A 19,287-nucleotide genomic window follows, 5' to 3' on the forward strand; every position below is an offset into this window, starting at 1 on the left:
TTTGTTAGCGGAAGAAGATTTTAAGGATTTTAAGCATGCTCTCATTGACTTCAATGTTAAAGAGTGTTTAAAAAGCTTAATATTTTAAAGTATAAATAGTAGAAAAAAAGTTGAAGTGCACACATCAGCCGAAAGAGCTGAACATTTTAAAAGTTGAATGGCTTTAATAGCTGAAAGTATACAGAAGTTATGCAGAGCCAAAAAAAACGTACAGAATAAAAAGATGATGATGATGATGAAGAAAAAAAAACAAATAGTGGGACTGTGTTAAAGCACTCCCACTAATAAAAAGGGGGGAGGGGGGTTTAGCGCAGCATTGGCATCCAGCGCGGGAAAGTCTGGGTTTTAAGGCACAAAGAAAGCTTATGTAGTCTGAGTGAGAGCACCCAGAAACAGTTTTTTCCTCTGAAAAGGTTCTCAATACTTCTATGGAGGAAGGGTTTTATGGGGAGTTCAAGCAATTAACGCTGCTATATCCTCTGTAAACAAAAACCTGACTTGTCCAGTAGACAATGCTCATATGCTAAAGGGTCCAATGGATAAGAAGTTGGAGTTCCTTTTTAAAAAAACAAACAAAAAAAAAAACCACCTATATTTTGCTCGCAGGTTCAGTCATTAAAACATGCGTTGGCGTTCAGAGTATCTTCTATTTAGTTTATAGAGCTGCTCAAAGTTTATTCCTGATCAGCAGGCCCAGGGTATGGCCGGCATATCAGAAGCATTCTGTTTTACAGTTGATGCTATGAAATTCTATTCGCCAGGCCTCACGGCTCATGCTAAGGCTGGTACATGTGCATAGAATCCTATGGTTGAAAGATTGGTCAGCTGAAGTGCCATGCAAAAAGCTCTTGGCCAGTTTACCTTTTTATGGTGAACGGTTATCTGGAGACCATCTGGATAAGTATAGCCAAAGAATTTTTAATGGGGAAAAGTTCCCTTTTTTTTCCAGTTAAGGTGTGGGTTTGTTTTTTGTTTTTTTTTTTCTTTCTTTTCCCCTCTCTTTTTTTAAATGTGCTTCTTCTCCAGTGCCAGGGGCATCAGCCTCCAGGCAGTCACGACAGCCTCCACTGTCTGGATTGGAGTGTAAACCTCAGGGTTAGCCCCAGGGTCAAAAGAGGACTTGGGGGAGGTAACCCACAAGACAAAATACTAAAGTCTTATTAAAGGGCGCCCCCTGCTCGCTCAAGTGGGGGAAGGCTTCTACAGTTTTCAAGGGTCTGGCAGGAATAATGTCAGAGTTCCCATCTCCTTGTTTTCTCAGATCAAAAACGTTCCCAGAGATCCAGTGAAAAGTCTTTCTAGCTTTGGATCATCTCTTGTCTCAAAGAGTGATATTGGTGGTCCCCTTGGTAGAGCAAGGATTATTTAAACCTTTTTACGGTTCCAAAACCATACGGGGATGTTGGACCCATATTGGAATTCAAAGATTTAAGCCTTTTTTGAATATCCGTTCTTTTCACATGGAGTCAATCCGATCAGTAGTCTCTGTCCTACAAGGGGGAGAATTTCTGCCATCAATCGACATCAAGGATGCTTTTTCCATGTGCTGTTTTTCCCCGCTCGCCGGAAATTTTTTTACGCTTCAAGGTACAAAATCTTAATTTTCTGTTTTGTACCCCTGCCTTTTGTTTTAGCTACTCCACCTGGAGTGTTTACAAAGGTCCTGGCTCCTCCTCAAGGGCTCAAGGTATAACAATACTAGCTTATTTAGGTCTTCTCTTGATGGATCAATTCGGTAGCCCAATTAATCCAAACTTTGGTCACAGCAGTTAGCTACCTGGAATGGCTATATTGGATTCTCAACCTAGAGAAATCCTCCTTAAAACCATCAAGGAGATTGCAGTAGTTGGGGCTGATCAATGATACAGCTCAGAAGAGGATGTTTTTTTTTTCCCTGGGAAAGGGTCAGTTCCATAAGGGATCTGATTGTTACTCGAGTCAAAGAGGAATCCTTCTATTCAGCTTTGCATGAATTTGTTGGGAAAGATGGTGGCTTCTTCAAGGCCGTTCCTTATGCGCAGTTTCATTTAAGACTGGTGCAAAACAGTATCCTGTCAACTGGAAACAAGAAGGCCCAAGCTCTGGGCTTCCCAATGCTTTTATCCCCCAATGTGCGTCAAAGCTCCAATTGGTGGTTGATATCCAAGAATCTTCAAAAAGATAAATCCTTTCTACCAGGTACCTGGAAGGTGGTAACACAGATGCCAGCCTTCTGGGCTGAGGAGCTGTCCTGGAAGAAGCATCTGTCCAAAGGAAATGGTCCAAATCAGAGATAACCTTGTCCATCAATATTCTAGAGATTTGGGCAGTACGCCTGGTCCTCAATGCCTGGATGCTCAAACTACAGAATTGTCCTGTCAGGATCAAATCCAACAGTGCCACAGCTTTGGCTTTTATCATTCACCAAGGGGGCATGAGAAGTTGTGTGGCCCAGAAAGAGGTGAATCCTATTCTATCTTGCAAAGAAGACAAAATTCCTTGCCCGTTAGCAATTTTCATTCCAGGAATAGTGAATTGGCAGACGGACTACTTGAGTCACCAACAATTGTTCCCAAGAGAATGGTCCCTTCACCCCAACATGTTTCTGAACATACGTCAGAAGATGGGGAGTTCCGGATGTGGAACTTTGTGACAAGGACAAGGAATCTGATTGCATACGAAACAGATGCCTTGATATATATATATTTTTTTTTACTGATCTATTTAATCCCTCCTGTTCTGCTTCTGTGCCTTCTTTGCAGGATCAAGCAAGAAGGGAAGGAGGTGATTCTTGTGGCCCAGGAGATCTTGGTTTGCAAAGATCTGCAAACCCTACCACTATGGCCAGACCTCTCCGGTAATCCATCCTACCTTACAAGCACTAAATTTAGTGGTTTGACTATTCAGAACCACATTCTGAAAGATCGTGGGCGGTTAGCCTCAGTAGTTTTAATTTGGTTAAATGCTAGGAAGCCAGCCTCCAGAGTCAAGAATCTGGAAGGCATATGTCTCCTGGTGTAAATCCAGGGGTTGGCACCCCAGGAAATATGTCATAGGTAGGATCCTTAAATTCCTACAGATGGTACTCCAAGGCCAACTTCATTTCTAATCCTATCAATGGGCAGATGTCGGCCTTATTGGTCTTACTTTTCAACAACCACTTGCTTCCCCCTCTCTGGCTTGTAACTTTATTCAGGCGGTAATGCGGATTAATCCTTCAGTTTGGTCACCCCTGAACCCTTGGGACTTAATTATAGTCGTGTCAGCTTACAGAAGCAGCCTTTTTTGGAGCCAGTACAAGATATTCCATTGGTCCTCTTGACGGGGGGGGGGGGGAAATAATTTTCTTGGTTGCCGTATCTTCTGCAAGAAGAGTATCCGTTTTCTGCTCTTTCTTGTAAGGAGCTGTATTGGTTGCTCATAAGGATGAGGCTGTATTGTGGCCTTATCCTGAATTCTTGCCGAATTCTTTTTTTTTTTTCCCAGAACTTCGTTTTTGTGGAAGAAAGGTCACATTTTCTTGATTTGGTGAGAGCGGTCAAGGTCTATTGAAAGTGATCGCTCAGATTCGTAAAAAAAAAAATGGTTTGTGTTGCCAGATGGTCCTAAAAGAGGACAGGCAGCATTTAAATCTACTATTCCTCCTTTTTCATATTAAAGCACACTCCACCAGGGCTGTTAGTGCTTTTTGGGCAGTGCATCACCAAGCCTCCATGGCTTAAATATGCAAGCCCACAATTTGGTCTTCAGTCCATACTTTAACCTGATTCTATCAAGTAGATGTGAAAGGCATGAGAATATTGCCTTTGGGCACAGTGTACTGCAGGTTGCAGTACAAGTCCTCTAGTCTCTTGTGCCCTACTTTTTTTAATTTAGGGCATGCCAGTGTCCATCACCTGAAGGTGGCCTATAACCCACATAGTAACTACTATGGCTCTGTGTCCTGTGATGTACCTCAAAGAAAAGGATTTTTACAAGCTGTTTTAAAAATCCTATTTTTTCTTTTTTCAGATTAATAAATGAAAATCTTACTACTTTCTCTTGTATTAGCATTTTTCTCTCATACTTGGGCTTTGCACCTTCATTGTTAGTGTCTCATCCGTCAATAGAGTGCAGCTATATCTCATGCTGCACCACTATATGGATTTGTGGCCTGGAGGCGTGATCAAGGTTAAAAATCTTAGAAAAATAATATTGCTGCATCAGCAGGGACTTCTTCTTTATTCACTGAAAACATACTTTAACCACTTGCCCCCCGCCCTATAGCAGAAACACGGCGGCAAAGTGGTTTAAAAATCCTGACCGGACGTCATATGACGTGATCAGGATTTTGAGCCACTGCACGCCCCCGGGGGCGCCCATTGCGGCGATTGTTGTTGCGGCGTGTCAGTCTGAAACCCCGCAACTACGATCTCGGTAAAGAGTCTATGACGGAAACTCTTTACCACGTGATCAGCCATGTCCAATCACGGCTGATCAATGTAAATGGGAAAAGCCGGTGATCGGCTTTTCCTCACTCGCGTCTGTCAGACGCGAGTAGAGGAGAACCGATCGGCTGCTCCTCTGACGGGGGGGGGGGGGTCTGTGCTGATCGATTATCAGCGCAGCCCCCCCCCCCCCCCCCCCGAGGATGCCCACACTGGACCACCAGGGACGCCACCAGACCACCAGGGATGCCCAGCACAAGGTAATCCTCCCTAGACCACCAGGGATGCCAGTCAGTGCCCACAATTGGCATGCATTATTGTTTGGCACTGATTGGCATCCATTAGTACAGTATAATGTAATACAATGCCGCCTAACGGTGCCCACCTGTGCCACATATCAGTGTCCATCAATGCCACCTCATCAGTGCCACATATCAGTGTCCATCAATGCCACCTCATCAGTGCCACATATCAGTGTCCATCAATGCCACCTCATCAGTGCCACTTCATTGGTGCCCATCAGTGCCGCCCCATCAGTGCCCATCAGTGTAGCCCCATCAGTGAAGGAGAAAACTTACTTATTTACAAAGTTTTGAAACTGAAACAAAAAACTTTTTTTTTTTCAAAATTTTTGGTATTTTTTTATTTGTTTAGCAAAAAATAAAAACCGTAGAGGTGATCAAATACCACCAAAAGAAAGCTCTATGTGTGGGGAAAAAATGATAAAAATTTCATTTGGGTACAGTGTAGCATGACCGCGCAATTTTCATTCAAAGTGAGACAGTGCTGAAAGCTCAAAATTGGTCTGGGCAGGAAGGTGTTTAAGTGCCCTGTATTGAGGTGGTTAAAGTGGAAAATTCTTAGTCTAACAGATTTGTATTCAAAATAAAACCACTTGTGGCCCCGTATTAGTGTATTGCCATGTTTTAACTGAGGGAGTTATACTTCTGCACATCTATGACAAAGAAACCTCTAATAAAAAAACAGGTTTATGACTTAATTCTAGAATCTGTATCGTATAATTCTACATCATGCTGTCCAACAAACCCACTTATGCAAGTAAGTGTTTGTTTCAAGTTGTCATAATAAACGCAGTTTGATTGCATGATATGTAAGGTGCCCATAGCCAGGTTATTTTGTGGCTTATGATGTTGGAACACAATGTTAAATACCAGGACAGTGGCAGACAGATTGCAGAGGCCCATTGAACAGTAGAACAATTTTCAATCCCTCCTCCAGCACCCATACTGTTCCCTGTGTCAGTGTGATACATAACTCCATTGCCAATATTATTCTCCCTCTTCTTTTTGGAAAAGAATCTACAAATTTGTAGTCTTAGATGCTGCGGCCTACCTTGTTCCCAGTCACCGTGAGCTGTATTTAGATTCACTGAGCAATTTGTGCTAGTCCTTGTGTTCTGTTATTTTCTAGTCCATCTTTTTTTGTGATTTTAAAATCTAACGTTAATAGACTTTTACTGTTCTTTTTTGCCTTCCAGTGTCTGGTTTAGGTCCGGCTCTTGTACAGAGGGCACTATGTACCTAGCAGCAAAGAGGCTATTATAGAGCTTTGCATGGGATTTCAGTAAATGAGCAGACTAATTTGCACCAGGATCCTGCTAAGCGTATATGTTCACATGACAAGCACTTACGTTATCCATACCCCCTTGGAATCCATTCCACATACAGTGGCGAAAATAATTATTTAATCCCCTGCAGATTTTGTAAGTTTGCCTAATTGCAAAGAAATGAACTGTCTATAATTGTTGCCATAGGTGTGTTTTTTTAAATGATAGAGACAGAATATCAACCATAAATCAAGAAAAACGCATGATACAAATGTTATATATTGAATTGCAATTCAGTGAGTAAAATAAGTATTTGATCCATTACCAACCAACAATAATTCTGGCTCCCACAGACTGGCTAAAGTATGTGGTACATAGATTAGTCCTGTCAATTTGAGAAGGTGCGCCTAACGACAACTCTTAAAAGACACTGGGCTGGAATGGGCTACAAGACCATCAGCAAGAAGCTTGGTGAGAAGGAAACAATTGTTGGAGCGATTATTCACACATAGAAGAAATGCAAAATAACCATCAATCGCCCCCTGTCTGGCGCTCCATGCAAGATTTTGCCTCATGGGGTAAAGATGATCATAAGCAAAGTGATCCTCTGGATCTCCACTGATCACTGCTTCATAAACGGACACCATTAAGAAGATCTGTAAAGAGTGACCAAAATCCCTCCTGAGATGTGTGCAAACCTGGTAACCAACTACCCAACAAGGGTTTCTCCACCAAGTACTGTCATGTTTTACAATTGCAAAAAAAAAGTATGTGAACCCTTTTTGGAATGATAATGGATTTCTGCACAAATTGGTCTTAAATGTGATCTGATCTTCATCTAAGTCACAACAATAGACAATCAGTCTGCTTAAACTAATAACACACACAGAATTAAATGTTACAATGTTTTTATTGAACACACCATGTAAACATCGACAGTGCATGTGGAAAACTTATGTGAACCCCCTAGACTAATGAGATCTCCAAGAGCTAATTGGAGTGAGGTGTCAGCCAACTGGAGTCCAATCAATGAGATGAGATTATAGGTGTTGGTTACAGCTGCCCTGCCCTATAAAAAAAAAAAAAACACACACCAGTTCTTGGGTTTGATGTTCACAAGAAGCATTGCCTGATGTGAATGATGCCTTGCACAAAAGAGCTCTCAGAAGACCTACGATTAAAAATTGTTGACTTGCATAAAGTTGGAAAGGGTTATAAAAGTATCTTCAAAAGCCTTGCTGTTCATCAGTCCACGGTAAGACAAATTGTCTATAAATGGAGAAAGTTCAGCACTGCTGCTACTCTCCCTAGGAGTGAGCATCCTGTAAAGATGACTGCAAGAGTACAGCGCAGACTGCTCAATGAGGTGAAGAAGAATCTTAAAGTGTCAGCTAAAGATTTACAAAGTCTCTGGCATATGCTAACATCCCTGTTAGCAAATCTACGATACATAAAACGCTAAACGAGAGTGGATTTCATGGGAGGATACCGCAGAGTAAGCCACTTCTGTCCAAAAAAAAACCTTGCTGCACGTTTTACAGTTTTAACCAGAGCACCTGGATGTTCCACAGCAGTACTGGCAAAATATTCTGTGGACAGATGAAACCAAAGTTGAGTTGTTTGGAAGAAACACACATCACTATGTGTGGAGAAAGAGGCACAGCACACAAACCTCAAAACCTCATCCCAACTGTGAAGTATGGTGGTGGGGGCATCATGGTTTGGGGCTGCTTTGCTGCGTCAGGGCCTGGACGGATTATTATCATCGAAGGAATTCCCAAGTTTATCAAGACATTTTGCAGGAGAACTTAAGGCCACCTGTCCTCCAGCTGAAGCTCCACAAAAAAGATGGTGTTGCAACAGGACAACAACCTAAAGCATAGAAGTAAATCAACAGAATGGCTTAAACAGAAGAACATATGCCTTCTGGAGTGGCCCAGTCATAGTCCTGACCTCAACCCGATTGAGATGCTGTGGCATGACCTCAAGAAAGCGATTTACACCAGACATCCCAAGATTATTGCTGAACTGAAACAGCTCTGTAAAGAGGAATGGTCAAGAATTACTCCTGACCGTTGTGCACATCTGATCTGCAACTACAGGAAACGTTTAGTTGAAGTTATTGCTACCAAAGAAGGTTCAACCAGTTATTCAATCCAAGGGTTCACATACTTTTTTCACCAGCACTGTGAATGTTTACATGGTGTGTTCAATAAAAAACATGATAATATTTAATTCTTTGTGTTATTAGTTTAAGCAGACTGTGATTGTCTGTCTATTTTTGTTACTCGGATGAAGATCAGATCACATTTTATGACCAATTTGTGCAGAAATCCATATCATTCCAAAAGGGTTCACATACTATATTTTTTTTTTTTTTTTTGCAGCTGTACTTGGTAATCCAAATACTTATTTTATTCACTGAACTGCAACTCAATTTATAACATGTGTGATATGTTTTGTTTTGTTTTCTGGATTTTTGGTTGCTATTCTTTCTTTATCATTTAAAATACACCTATGATTCTTGACCCTTCATTTTAAGTGGGCAAATGTACAAAATCTGCAGGGGATCAAATAATGTTCCCACTATAAATAAATGACATCCAGACTTCTCAAAGGATCACATCCTTCAGATTCTTGTAAGCACATTTACTGATGCCTAGTATTCATAAACAAATGTGATGCCCAGTGCAAAGGTGAATACTGGATGCTGTGGATGGGGTTTGGCTTTAATAAAGGAGCCATTTGCCCATGGGGCCCCGGGCCTGCAGCACATAATGCACAACCAATATGTCTGCCACTGTCCCAGGAGCTGTGTACGCAATATGCCAACTGATAAAATATTTGCTGTTTTCTATTGTCTGTGAAAGCTCATAATCGCTGGTTCTTCAAAAGAATGCCTCAGAATTTGGTTTGCGTATGACCTAATGTCTATGGGTATCTTAAGTTTGTTTGTTTTTAAGAAAAACGGACACTTTACATTTCTGCTGACAAATAATCATGTCCTTAGTGGTTGCTGACAGGCCAATTTTCTCTTAGTCTTACGAAAACCCCAATTGCACAAGCCATTGTGTGATGAATTGTGATTTAAAATGTCCCTTTCGCTTTCATTCTGCAGTCAGCTATGTTTTTCTAACACTGCCAGATTGCTTCTTATAGTATTGCAAATTGGAGTTCTTTACACTGTATACAGAATGACTTTATAAGCATATTTCAGGTTTATTGGGGTAATCTGCACAGAGCTCAAAGTTGTGTGTGTGTGTGTGTGTGTGTGTGTGTGGTGTTTTGTTTTTAAGGGGGTGGGTTCCTCTTTGCTAAAGGGCTGTACATGATGATCCCTTTATATAACCACTAAAATTTTATGCTGAAAATGAAGGCAGGGGTTTCATCACATATGGCAGCCCATCACATTTGGCTACCCGCTGGAGTGCGCATGCGCGACGCTGGATTCCCCGACCCGTCAATGTGTAACGGAGGTGACGCTCCGTCACCGCCATCATCTTGTTACACCTTGCTCTTCTCTACAGTAAGCATACACTGAGAAGTAGAAAGCTGACACCTTGTTACACCCACAGGAATTGTGCATTTTATACTTATTTTTAACAGTAAAGTGAATTTCTATAGTGAAATACAGTTCTTAGAACTCTCACTGGTTAGATGTTGAATTTTAAAAGCAGCGTCAAGCCTGCTTACCTCACAGGTTTGCTGATCTGACAGAAGTTCGCTACTTTTAAAATTCAACATCTAACCAATCAGACAGAGTTTTAAGTACGGAATTTCACTATATAAACTCACTTTACTGGTAAAAATAAGTGTAAAATAGAAAACTCTAGTGGGTGTAACACGATTTCCGCTTTCCCCCTTCTCAGTGTATCCTTACTGTAGAGCAGTGCGGGGTGTAGCAAGATGGCGGCGACTAAAGGTCACTTCCGTTACACATTCTGATGAATCCTGTGGGCAAGTTGCGCATTCGCAGTGTGAAATTTCTATGCGAAACGTCGCCGAATGTGACGAAACAGGACCTGCCATTAAGCAGTCAGGGTTTGCATTAAAAAAAAAATGGCAAGGCAATTGTGAATTTCTTCAGAAGGTGAGATCCTTGCAGTGTATGTACCCGTTGAAGAGGGATTGATTATATTACACTTTTTTAATGTGTATTTTATTAAAATTGTGTCCATGTAATACAATTGTTTCTTGCCTTATTCATGTTTAATCACATAGTTATATGTGTAATAATAGTAAACCTTATTCTAACACTAAATTCTGAACATCCGGCCTGTATGACAGTAGCGATCTTTTCACTGGCAGCAACCAATCAGACACAATCCCATAGATTGGGCCAAGGAACCATTCAACCATTTCTCTGGTGTCACTTCCTCCTTGGCTGGACCAGCAAGGTGTCGGTCCCTCAACAGTGAGGGAGATTCTAAAACTTTTTGGGCAGTGAGGAAGAGGCATCATAGAAACGGTTGAGTGGCTCCTTTGTGTTCTCTTGCAATACTGTTGCTGCCAGTGTGATATTGGCCTTGGTGAAGATTAACTGGCATACTAATGAAGCCTTCTACTTATTTTTTAACACTCATCTATTGCAATCTTTTCAGATTAATCCAGACACGATAGTCGAAGTGTGGAAGGGGCAAAACTGTTTTGAAGAATTGCACAATGTGACAGCTGCAGGGTTTTCTGCCATCCTCTCAGCTCCCTGGTACCTAGACTACATTAGTTATGGCCAGGACTGGCAGAGATATTACCGAGTTGAGCCACTAAACTTTAATGGTTAGTTGTGTTTTTAATATTCATATGTGAGAATAGCTATGTGCTGGCCTTTACCAGTTTGTTGCTTTAAATTTAAAACCCAATCAAACCTTCAGTTTTAAATTGGCTAAATTAGTTTCAGCTGTAACAAAACCAAAGGTGTTCCATGTGTTGGTTTGCTTTCTTTCTAAAGCAGCCTCAGCCGAAAAAGAAAAGCCTGTGCCTTGCCAGCATACTGCAGACTCTGGGGCTCTTTCTGGGGGATTGTCTGACAGACCCCCCTACTGAGTCAGGCCTATAGCTCTAGGATCAGCAAAGCTCATTGCAAACCTCTTGCTCTACCTGGGGGCGTTTTGGAACAAATGCACATGCGCTGGTGACATCACTACTGCTAAAGTAGATATCTCGTAAACGTTACAGGTTTAGGAAATATTTAATGTACCTATAGGTAAGCCGGCTTACCTGTAGGTATGAATTAAAGACTATACTACCACTTTCAACTCGGGCTATAGATGGGGTTTTTTCTTTCTTTTTTTGGGGGGTTTTCAGGTATACAAAGAACAAACCAAGTATTGCCTGCATCTATAAGTCGTTAATATACGACTCGTGTATACCATGGTATAAACGTACCTGATTATTTTTCTGCATGGCTAGATGGACTTGTTAAGGATTGTGGCTTGGCTGCTCCTTCCCTTTTTTTTTTTTTCTTCAAAAAATCACGCATGCTCAGATTCAACTACGAGACGGAAGCTATTGGCTACTGGCTATTGAACTTCCTTTTTCTAGTCCCGTCATACGTGTTGTAGGTCACTGCATTCTAAACGACCGGAATTTGGGGTGACCGCGTGTAGGCCAGACAGCTTGAGTGGAATTTCGTCGGGAAAACCATCGGAGCTTTTTCCGACGAGAATTCCGCTCATGTGTATGCGGCGTTAGACTTTCAAAACCTATTTTGACACACCTGGAATGCGTTTTTGATAAAATAAACTGAATCTTCAATCTGGCTTTAAGCCATTCTCACCGGTGTGACTTGTCCTGTGATGACTTGTCCCAACCTATTGCCAGCAATGGAACTATTCGTATTGCTGTGACTCCTGTCACAACGATTATGGAAGTGGTTCCTGTACTACTTTTTTACAAACTTTGCAGCTTGCAACTTCATACGACAGAAGTCTATGCAAGTTGCAATGAAATCAATTCAGCAGTGCAAATCGCACTGATATATGCGGCTTTGAAATTGCACTGAAGTAGCATTCTCTCAAAGCTGCACTGGTGCGAATGGGGGCTAAATCTAACTCTGATATTCCAGTTTTGTGTGATTGCTAGCAAGTTGAGTCACAGGCTGTGCTCAGACTCCAGAGGAGAGACTTTTTACATTTCTGCCCATCTTCACAGCTATTGTGGTGCAAAATGATGGCAACGCATCCCCAGTGGATTGCCAGGATGCAGATTGAAAACGAGTAATAAGGGACCTTGTATGAGAGAATGACAGGTTATTTTCTTATGGAATGGGGATAACTCCAGATACTAGTGACAGGTGATCTCACCCCTGGAGTCTGCACAATAGAAAAGGTTCCCACGTGACTCAGCCTGTTGATGATAAATCCATTTTTGGTGTCTTTACTAACCAATTCTAACCTGTGTCTTGTGATGACTAAAATTTCTTTGGGCTGTGGAACACCTTCATTTACAAATGAGCATCTGATGTAAATAAACAATGACTAAAGCACTGTTGACAGAATAGTATTTAAATGCTACAGCCAACTGCCAATCAGTTGCGGACTAATGGATGTATGCCCAACAAAGTACACAGGCATGTATGTGCTTTGTGCCTCTCCCGCTCCTCTCCCCATCGCTTTTGCCAGCAATTCCCTATTGTCAGAATGACAGTTGGGAGTGGCGCTGTTTTACTTCAGCCGTTGCTGTGTAACACTGAGATTCTGAGTAATGGTCAGAATGCTATTTAGAAGCTTAAAGTGATACTATAAACACACACTGTTTCATTTACATTGTCCCTTCTATTTCTGTATATGGATGATGTCACTATAATTACAAATATAGATTTGAAATCAAGTTTTCTGTTTTAGCAATGATGTGGTGGGTGAATTTCTGCCAGCCACAGGCTGTGTCGTGCCCCTCAGCCTGTGTCTTAGAATAATAGGGAGGGGAAGCATCCATCAATCAAGTTGTAATATCCCACTCCCAGCTGGTTAGTGGACATGGAGGAGGGAGTGGCCTGTCATTTACCACTGTATACACCCACATGTGTGACTCTATAGTCATATGGGCTACTCAGATGTAATGGGGAAGGAAATGCTCGGCATAGAAAATCACTGAAATCTAAGCATGTGCAGAGCTGCCAACACTGCTCTGTAAAATCTCCAACGGCATTGAGGACATGAACAGAAGGTGGAGATAGAACAGCAGGATCAACCAGGTTTTTTGCAGAAAACAAATCCCATAGTGACTGAGTCTGAACAGCATGTAATACAGCATTTATTGATGTTTGTTTTTTTTTTTTTGTGTTTTTTTATGATGTGGGTTTAGTGACCATTCAGAAATACAATGTAACAACAATTTCTACTTTGCATTCCACTTCATCTGCAAGTCAAAAGGGTGAACCTTTTTCCTCTGTATATAACGTATACCTACCGGTAAAGTAAACCATGAGGAAAGTGTCCTTGTAGGCTCAGAGTCATAAATTGGAGTCCACACAGGGCTTTCTCCCTTTGCTCCCAGCAGCCTTAAAGTATCAGTAATGTTTTCCAGGTTCTGGTATAAGGGTTAGAGTTAATTGGCAGGGTTGGGTGGTGGGAACTGTATTGGAAGTGATATCAATTGTGTATGCTCCACTTTGGTCACATTCCAACTGCATGTCTTAGTAAAGCTTCCAGATCATCAAATGTCGCCTAGCTTCTCCAACTCATCAGGTAACAATACTTTTTGCTTGAAAATTAGTGAGCACTTAAAATTAAGTTTCCCACCTTCCTTACATGCTGAGCTTTTCATAACTGGCTTTGTCTTACTTCCTGCATTCTATCATACCTTCTGGTCCTCAGCAACCACAAATGGGACAAAAAGCACACTTCAATTTAACAATAATGATCAGAATTAGACGGGTCATTAGAGGCTATCAGTGTCCTCTGTTAAACTTTTTTTTTTTTTTTTTTTGCAGGTAATATAATTTACTGTAACATGGCATGCTTTATTAAACCTTCTATTTAAATTTCTCAGTTGAATCCAGATACAGTTGTTGAAGTCTGGAAGGAAAAGAATTACCAAGAGGAGATGGCAGCAGTTACGGCTGCTGGATTTCAGGCCCTGCTTTCTGCTCCCTGGTACTTAAACCGCATTGCCTATGGCCAGGACTGGATCCAGATCTACCATGTGGAGCCTACAGATTTCAAGGGTGTGTTGTGGTGCCTGCGCCTTACTGCACAGCTGCTTCTCATGTCGGCTGATCTGCATGTGGCTTTCCCTATAGTACCCATTACGGCACCTTTTTCTTTAGTTTTTAAGCAGCACTGTCAGGATAAAAGAAAAACCTAAAGGTAGTTGCCTTGCAATAGAAGAGCTATTATGGACTTAGGTTTTTATCTTATCTTTTTTTCTGTTCCTGTGCTTCTATCAGTCTCCTCCACATGCAGCACTCCTGGGAGTGTAGGATTCTGGTGTCCCCATGAATCCTAGGGGATTCCAGCCTCCTAATTTAGGGGTCACTGCTAAGTTCTTTAGTAACTTGGGGGTTGGAGGATAAAACCACGGTATGCAGAGGATGACATGAGCATCCTATACTCCCCATCGTGTTCAATGCTAAAAGACTGACAGGCTGCAGTTCTGTAATTAACCAAAAGTTTGAGAAAACAAAGTATCCAGTGCACTGGAGAGGCAAGTATAAGATGCCCTTACGAGGGGGGTGAAGGGCAGTAGAGTGAAACTCCCCCTTTTGGTTTACAATTGCATTTGAGTGCTCTGATTTTAGTTTGTAGTAGAGACTGTGGATAGAAGATAATCCGGCCATACGTTTTTATTTTTCTCTTATATTCACTGACCAACACAGCTCCTCTCTGTAACTAAATGGGTTGTATAGCCTGCCATTAGGAGAACTAGGCAAAATTGTTACACAATACACAGAACTTTAATCCCGCCTCGGGGGGCGGCGTTCCCCGTGCTAACAACCCTCCTCCTGCTGCTAGCAGCTTCAGTTTTTATTTTGCCTAGCAAGGAGAATGACCTAGGAAACCCTGCGGGCCTCTCTGACCATGTTTTTACTGCAGGTTTGCTGCTTTTTGCGCAAGATGAGAGATCCTGAGATCTTCTATCAACTGCCGGCTGGGTGACAGGCTGGTTAATGAAATCCTTGTAGTCTCCCCAGTCCGGCCATGGCGCGTGAGCAGGTCGCAGCTACGGCTCGGCAGTCCACAACATACCTCATGCTCCAGAGGTGGTCGGTGAGCTTCAATGCTCCGGGCTACTGATGTCTGGATCAAAGTATACCGGGCCAGTAACCTTCCCTGTAACTGCGCAGGAGTTGGCTACCACAGAATGTCTCCCAGCTCTTCAAGACTGGTATGTTTGGCTCTCCCTGCTTCGGTGGGGGGAGCAGCTGGGCATTCCCTAGGGGGGGGGTCGATTCGGGGGCCACCTCACCTCCTTATCTTCTCTCCCAAGTCCCTATCACCCCTCCTTCCCCCCTCTGAGGGGGGTGTCTGCATGCGGTGTGTGTGCGTGGCTGTTTCTCACCTGTGGGGCTCTATGCGGTTGCTCCGCTGTTAGAGCTGCTGCTGCTAACAGTTTTTTCTCCTCTCTGCTTCTGGGAACCTCCTAGGGACTAGAGGCACTGTTGGCACAATGCCATGACTGTGGCGTACATAAATCACCCAAGGGGGAACAAGAAGCTCAGCCGCTGCTCGGGACAGCCATTTTGTGAAAGCCAAAATGCTTTCTTCACCGCTGGCTCTTGTGACCGCTTGCAATGTGCTTTCTCTTGTCACTTCCTGTATTTCCTGTGTGAGGGACACTGGATGGCTCTGTGTGGAGCGCTGAAGCTGTTCTGCAGACCGTTGCAGGTCGCTCACATACTTCGGTGGGCAGAGCGACACGTTCCGGCCCTGTCGGCCATTTACATCCCGGGGGTGGAAAATTGGCAGGCGGACTGAGTCGTCAGATGCTGGATCCAGGAGAATGGGCATTGCATCCGGAGATATTCAGGCGGCTGTGCCTGAAATGGGGCACACCAGATGTGGATCTATTGGCCTCCCGGCTCAATCAAAAGGTGCTGAGATTCATGTTCAAGACGAGAGATCCGTGGGCAGATGCGTCAGACGCGCTGGTGGCTCCGTGGGATCAGTACCAGCTGATCTACGCCTTTCCTCCTCTGAAACTGTTGCCACGTCTGCTTCGCAGAGTAGAAGCCAAGGAGATTCCAGTAATCCTGGTTGCCCCAGATTGGCCTCAGTGGGCCTGGTACGCAGACCTGGTGCGCCTGGTGGCAGACGCTCCCTGGCGACTGCCGTTGAGAGAGGGCCTCCTATCTCAAGGTCCAATCCTTCACCCTGCTTTTTACCATCGCTGGCTTTAACGGCCTGGCTATTGAAAGCCAGGTATTGAGGAACAGGTGTCTGTCGGACTCGGTGATTACAACTATGCTCAGGGCGCGGAAATATTGTTCCAGGAAGATATATTATCGTACTTGGAAGGCCTACATCTCCATGTGTGAGGGGAAAGAGTGACATCCACGCTCCTTCTCTATATCCAGGATCCTGCTGTTTCTTCAGCAAGATGAGCACCATCAAGGGGCACATTTTAGCTCTGGCTGTCTTTTTTTTTTTTTTTTTTTTTTTTTTCAAAGACCCCTGGCGTCTCACTCATTAGTGAGTACCTTTGTGCAGGGGGTGCGACGTGTAGTCCCCCCGGTGCGTCCTTCATGAGATTTGAACCTGGTGTTGACGGCGCTTCAGAAGCCGCCATTTGAGAATATAGGGAGATTCTTCTGCTGACCCTTTCACAGAAGGTGGTCTTTCTGGTGGCCATCACATCGGCCAGGAGGGTTTCGGAACTGGCGGCCTTGTCCTGCAAGTCGCTTTATCTGGTCATCCACAGGGATAAGGTGGTGTGTTGCGTCCGCAACCGTCCTTTCTACCTAAGGTGGTCTCGGCCTTTCATATCAATGAGGACATTGTATTGCCATCATTGTGTCCTAAGCCGAAGCACCCCAAGGAGGTGGCCCTTCATGCTCTGGATGTGGTTAGGGCTTTGAAGGTGTACTTGTCTGCCACCGCTTCCTTTCGGAAGTCTGACTCGCTGTGTGCTTCGGTGGCTGGTCCTAAGGGCATGGCGGTCTCGTCGGCCACCATTTCCAGGTGGATCAGACAGATTGTAGTCCAAGCCTACACCTTGAAGGGGCAGGTGCCTCCCTTTTCCAGTCACGGCCCACTCTACCAGAGCAATCGGAACGTCTTGGGCCTTTCCGACACCCAGCGTTTGTCGCTCAGGTGTGTAAGGCGGCGACCTGGTCGTCTGTCCATGCGTTTACCAAGTTCTACAAGGTAGACGTCAGTGCATTGGCTGATGCCGGTTTTGGCCCCAAAGTTTTTTGCAGGCGGCCGTGTAGTTGCAATTGAATTTTTATTTTTTATTTTTTGTCCTGGTTTTTCGATAAATGCAGTATTGTTTTTTTTTTTGGGTTAATGCACTGTTGCATTACTTCCGCAATGTTGCAGTCTTGGGCATCACTCCTGTTGAGGGTACCCGGTTATGTAGTGGTGTTTCTCCACACACTGGTGTGTGTGTGTGTGTGTGTGTGTGTGTGTGTGTGTTTGTGTGTGTGTGTGTTTGTTTGGGTTTAGTTTCACTAGTTCCCACTTGCCATGGTGGATGAAGTTTTAATTCTGTGTTTTTTTTTTTTTTTTTTTTTTCCCACCCCACGTTTGGCACTGCTTGGGGACGTCCCATTTAGTTAGAGAGGAGCTGTGTTGGTCGGTGAATATAAGAGAAAATAGGATTTTTCTACTCACCGTAGAATCCTTTTCTCTGTAATTCACAGACCGACACAGCACCCACCCCTCCTTTTTTCTACGTTTATACTGCTTGTTGACGTACTGAAGCTGCTAGCAGCCGGAGGAGGGTTGATGGCACGGGGCCCGCCCCCCTGTGGCGGGATTAAAGTTCTGTGTATTGTGTAACAATTTTGCCTAGTTTTCTCCTAATGGCAGGCTATACAACCCATTTAGTTACAGAGAGGAGCTGTGTCGGTCGGTGAAATACAGCGAAAAGGATTTTACGGTGAGTACAAAAAATCCTATTTCTTCTATTTTTTTTTTTTTTTCCCAGCATGCAAGCTGCATATAAAAAAAAAAAACAACCTCCGTCCACTGTACAATATAGGTTGATCTCCGGCTGTACCTAAATTTTCCACCTTCAGTTTTTCAATCAAGGAATGTCAGGCAGGAGAGGTAGCTGACTAGCCATCCCTGAGTGAATATCAGCTCGCTCTGAGGAATTCATGATTATTTTTTATTTTTTGGCTTTTTTTCTATTTATTACCTGGTGACCTGGCCTATAATACACTTTCTTTCACTTTCTGGGTTACTACATTCGCACTAATTTCCTGCGTTTAAAAACTTGCAGCAAACTGTCTGGACTGGTGTGCGCCACATTAACTGTGTAGATTGACCTGTTTTTAAGGTCTATATATGTCGCCTGTACCAGGTTCTATTTTGGAGTAAAATAGAAACTGGTGCAGGTTTTGTGACTAATAAGTAGAGATTGTGGAAGTTTTCAGTGCAGATCCCTAGTAGGCCCGACCTCACGTACAGAATTGGAGTCACTAGACTTCTGAACAGGGCCTGCACAGCTCTCCTCCTCCCTCCTGCACTCAGCTGAGCTGGTAAAGGGTGGGGGGGTGGGGGGGGCAGGAATGGAAAAATGAATCCAAAGCATGCAACTCCAGCTGGACTGTGCTGTATCTAACACAGGACAGGGAGCAGATCAGTCCTAATAAACAAGAGCTTGCGTCCCCTTTGTTATTTAGGATTTGCATCTGCTCCAATTTTCAAGCTTAGAGTGGTGCGTGATTATGCCTGCACCACTTTTTTTCTCTAAATTGTATCTATGGAGGAGCAACATAGGCCCCCTTGGAAAGCAGCATCGTCAACCTAGGGAGAGGGTAGTGTTAGGGCCGTCGCCTCGCCTCGCTCCCGCAAGTCGCCCCCATTCAGTACTATGGAACCGTTCTGAGACTCGAGTCGCTCCGACTCAGAAAAAAGGTTCCTGTACTACTTCGGGGCGACTTCGGGGGCGACTTGCATTGACTTCTATACAGAAGTCCTCTGCAAGTCGCCGCTGAGCTCCCCGCAGGTCGCGGCGAGGTAAGTCGGAGACGCCTCGCCGCGCATCGCTGTGTGAACCGGCCCTTAGATGGACTCTACATAAGTGACTAACAAATTTCAGCCAAACTCCAGATACGTTTGTAAGCAGTTACTGCAGCAGCTTTTTTTTTTTTTTTTTTCAATTTGGAATTGGGGTATTTATGTAAATAATAAAAACTGAGCTGTGTAA

At 43.5% G+C, this 19,287-nt stretch overlaps 1 protein-coding gene across 2 annotated transcripts in view; it reads left to right on the top strand.

The window, feature by feature from the left end:
- Nucleotides 1-19,287, top strand: part of LOC143940793 (beta-hexosaminidase subunit beta-like) — an 88,249-nt gene that overhangs the window by 54,069 nt on the left and 14,893 nt on the right. The window contains exon 11 of one of the 2 annotated variants that reach the window (XM_077462525.1): nt 13,963-14,137. In XM_077462525.1, the coding sequence (XP_077318651.1) occupies nt 13,963-14,137 (175 nt within the window). Of the gene's footprint in view, nt 1-10,574; nt 10,750-13,962; nt 14,138-19,287 lie in introns of both variants that reach the window. The other variant, XM_077462524.1, reaches the window with a different exon arrangement.

The sequence above is a fragment of the Lithobates pipiens genome, unplaced genomic scaffold (genome assembly GCF_037356315.1).
Source record: "Lithobates pipiens isolate NorthernLeopardFrog02 unplaced genomic scaffold, aLitPip1_a1.2 Scaffold_3, whole genome shotgun sequence".
In the NCBI taxonomy this organism is placed as follows: domain Eukaryota; kingdom Metazoa; phylum Chordata; class Amphibia; order Anura; family Ranidae; genus Lithobates; species Lithobates pipiens.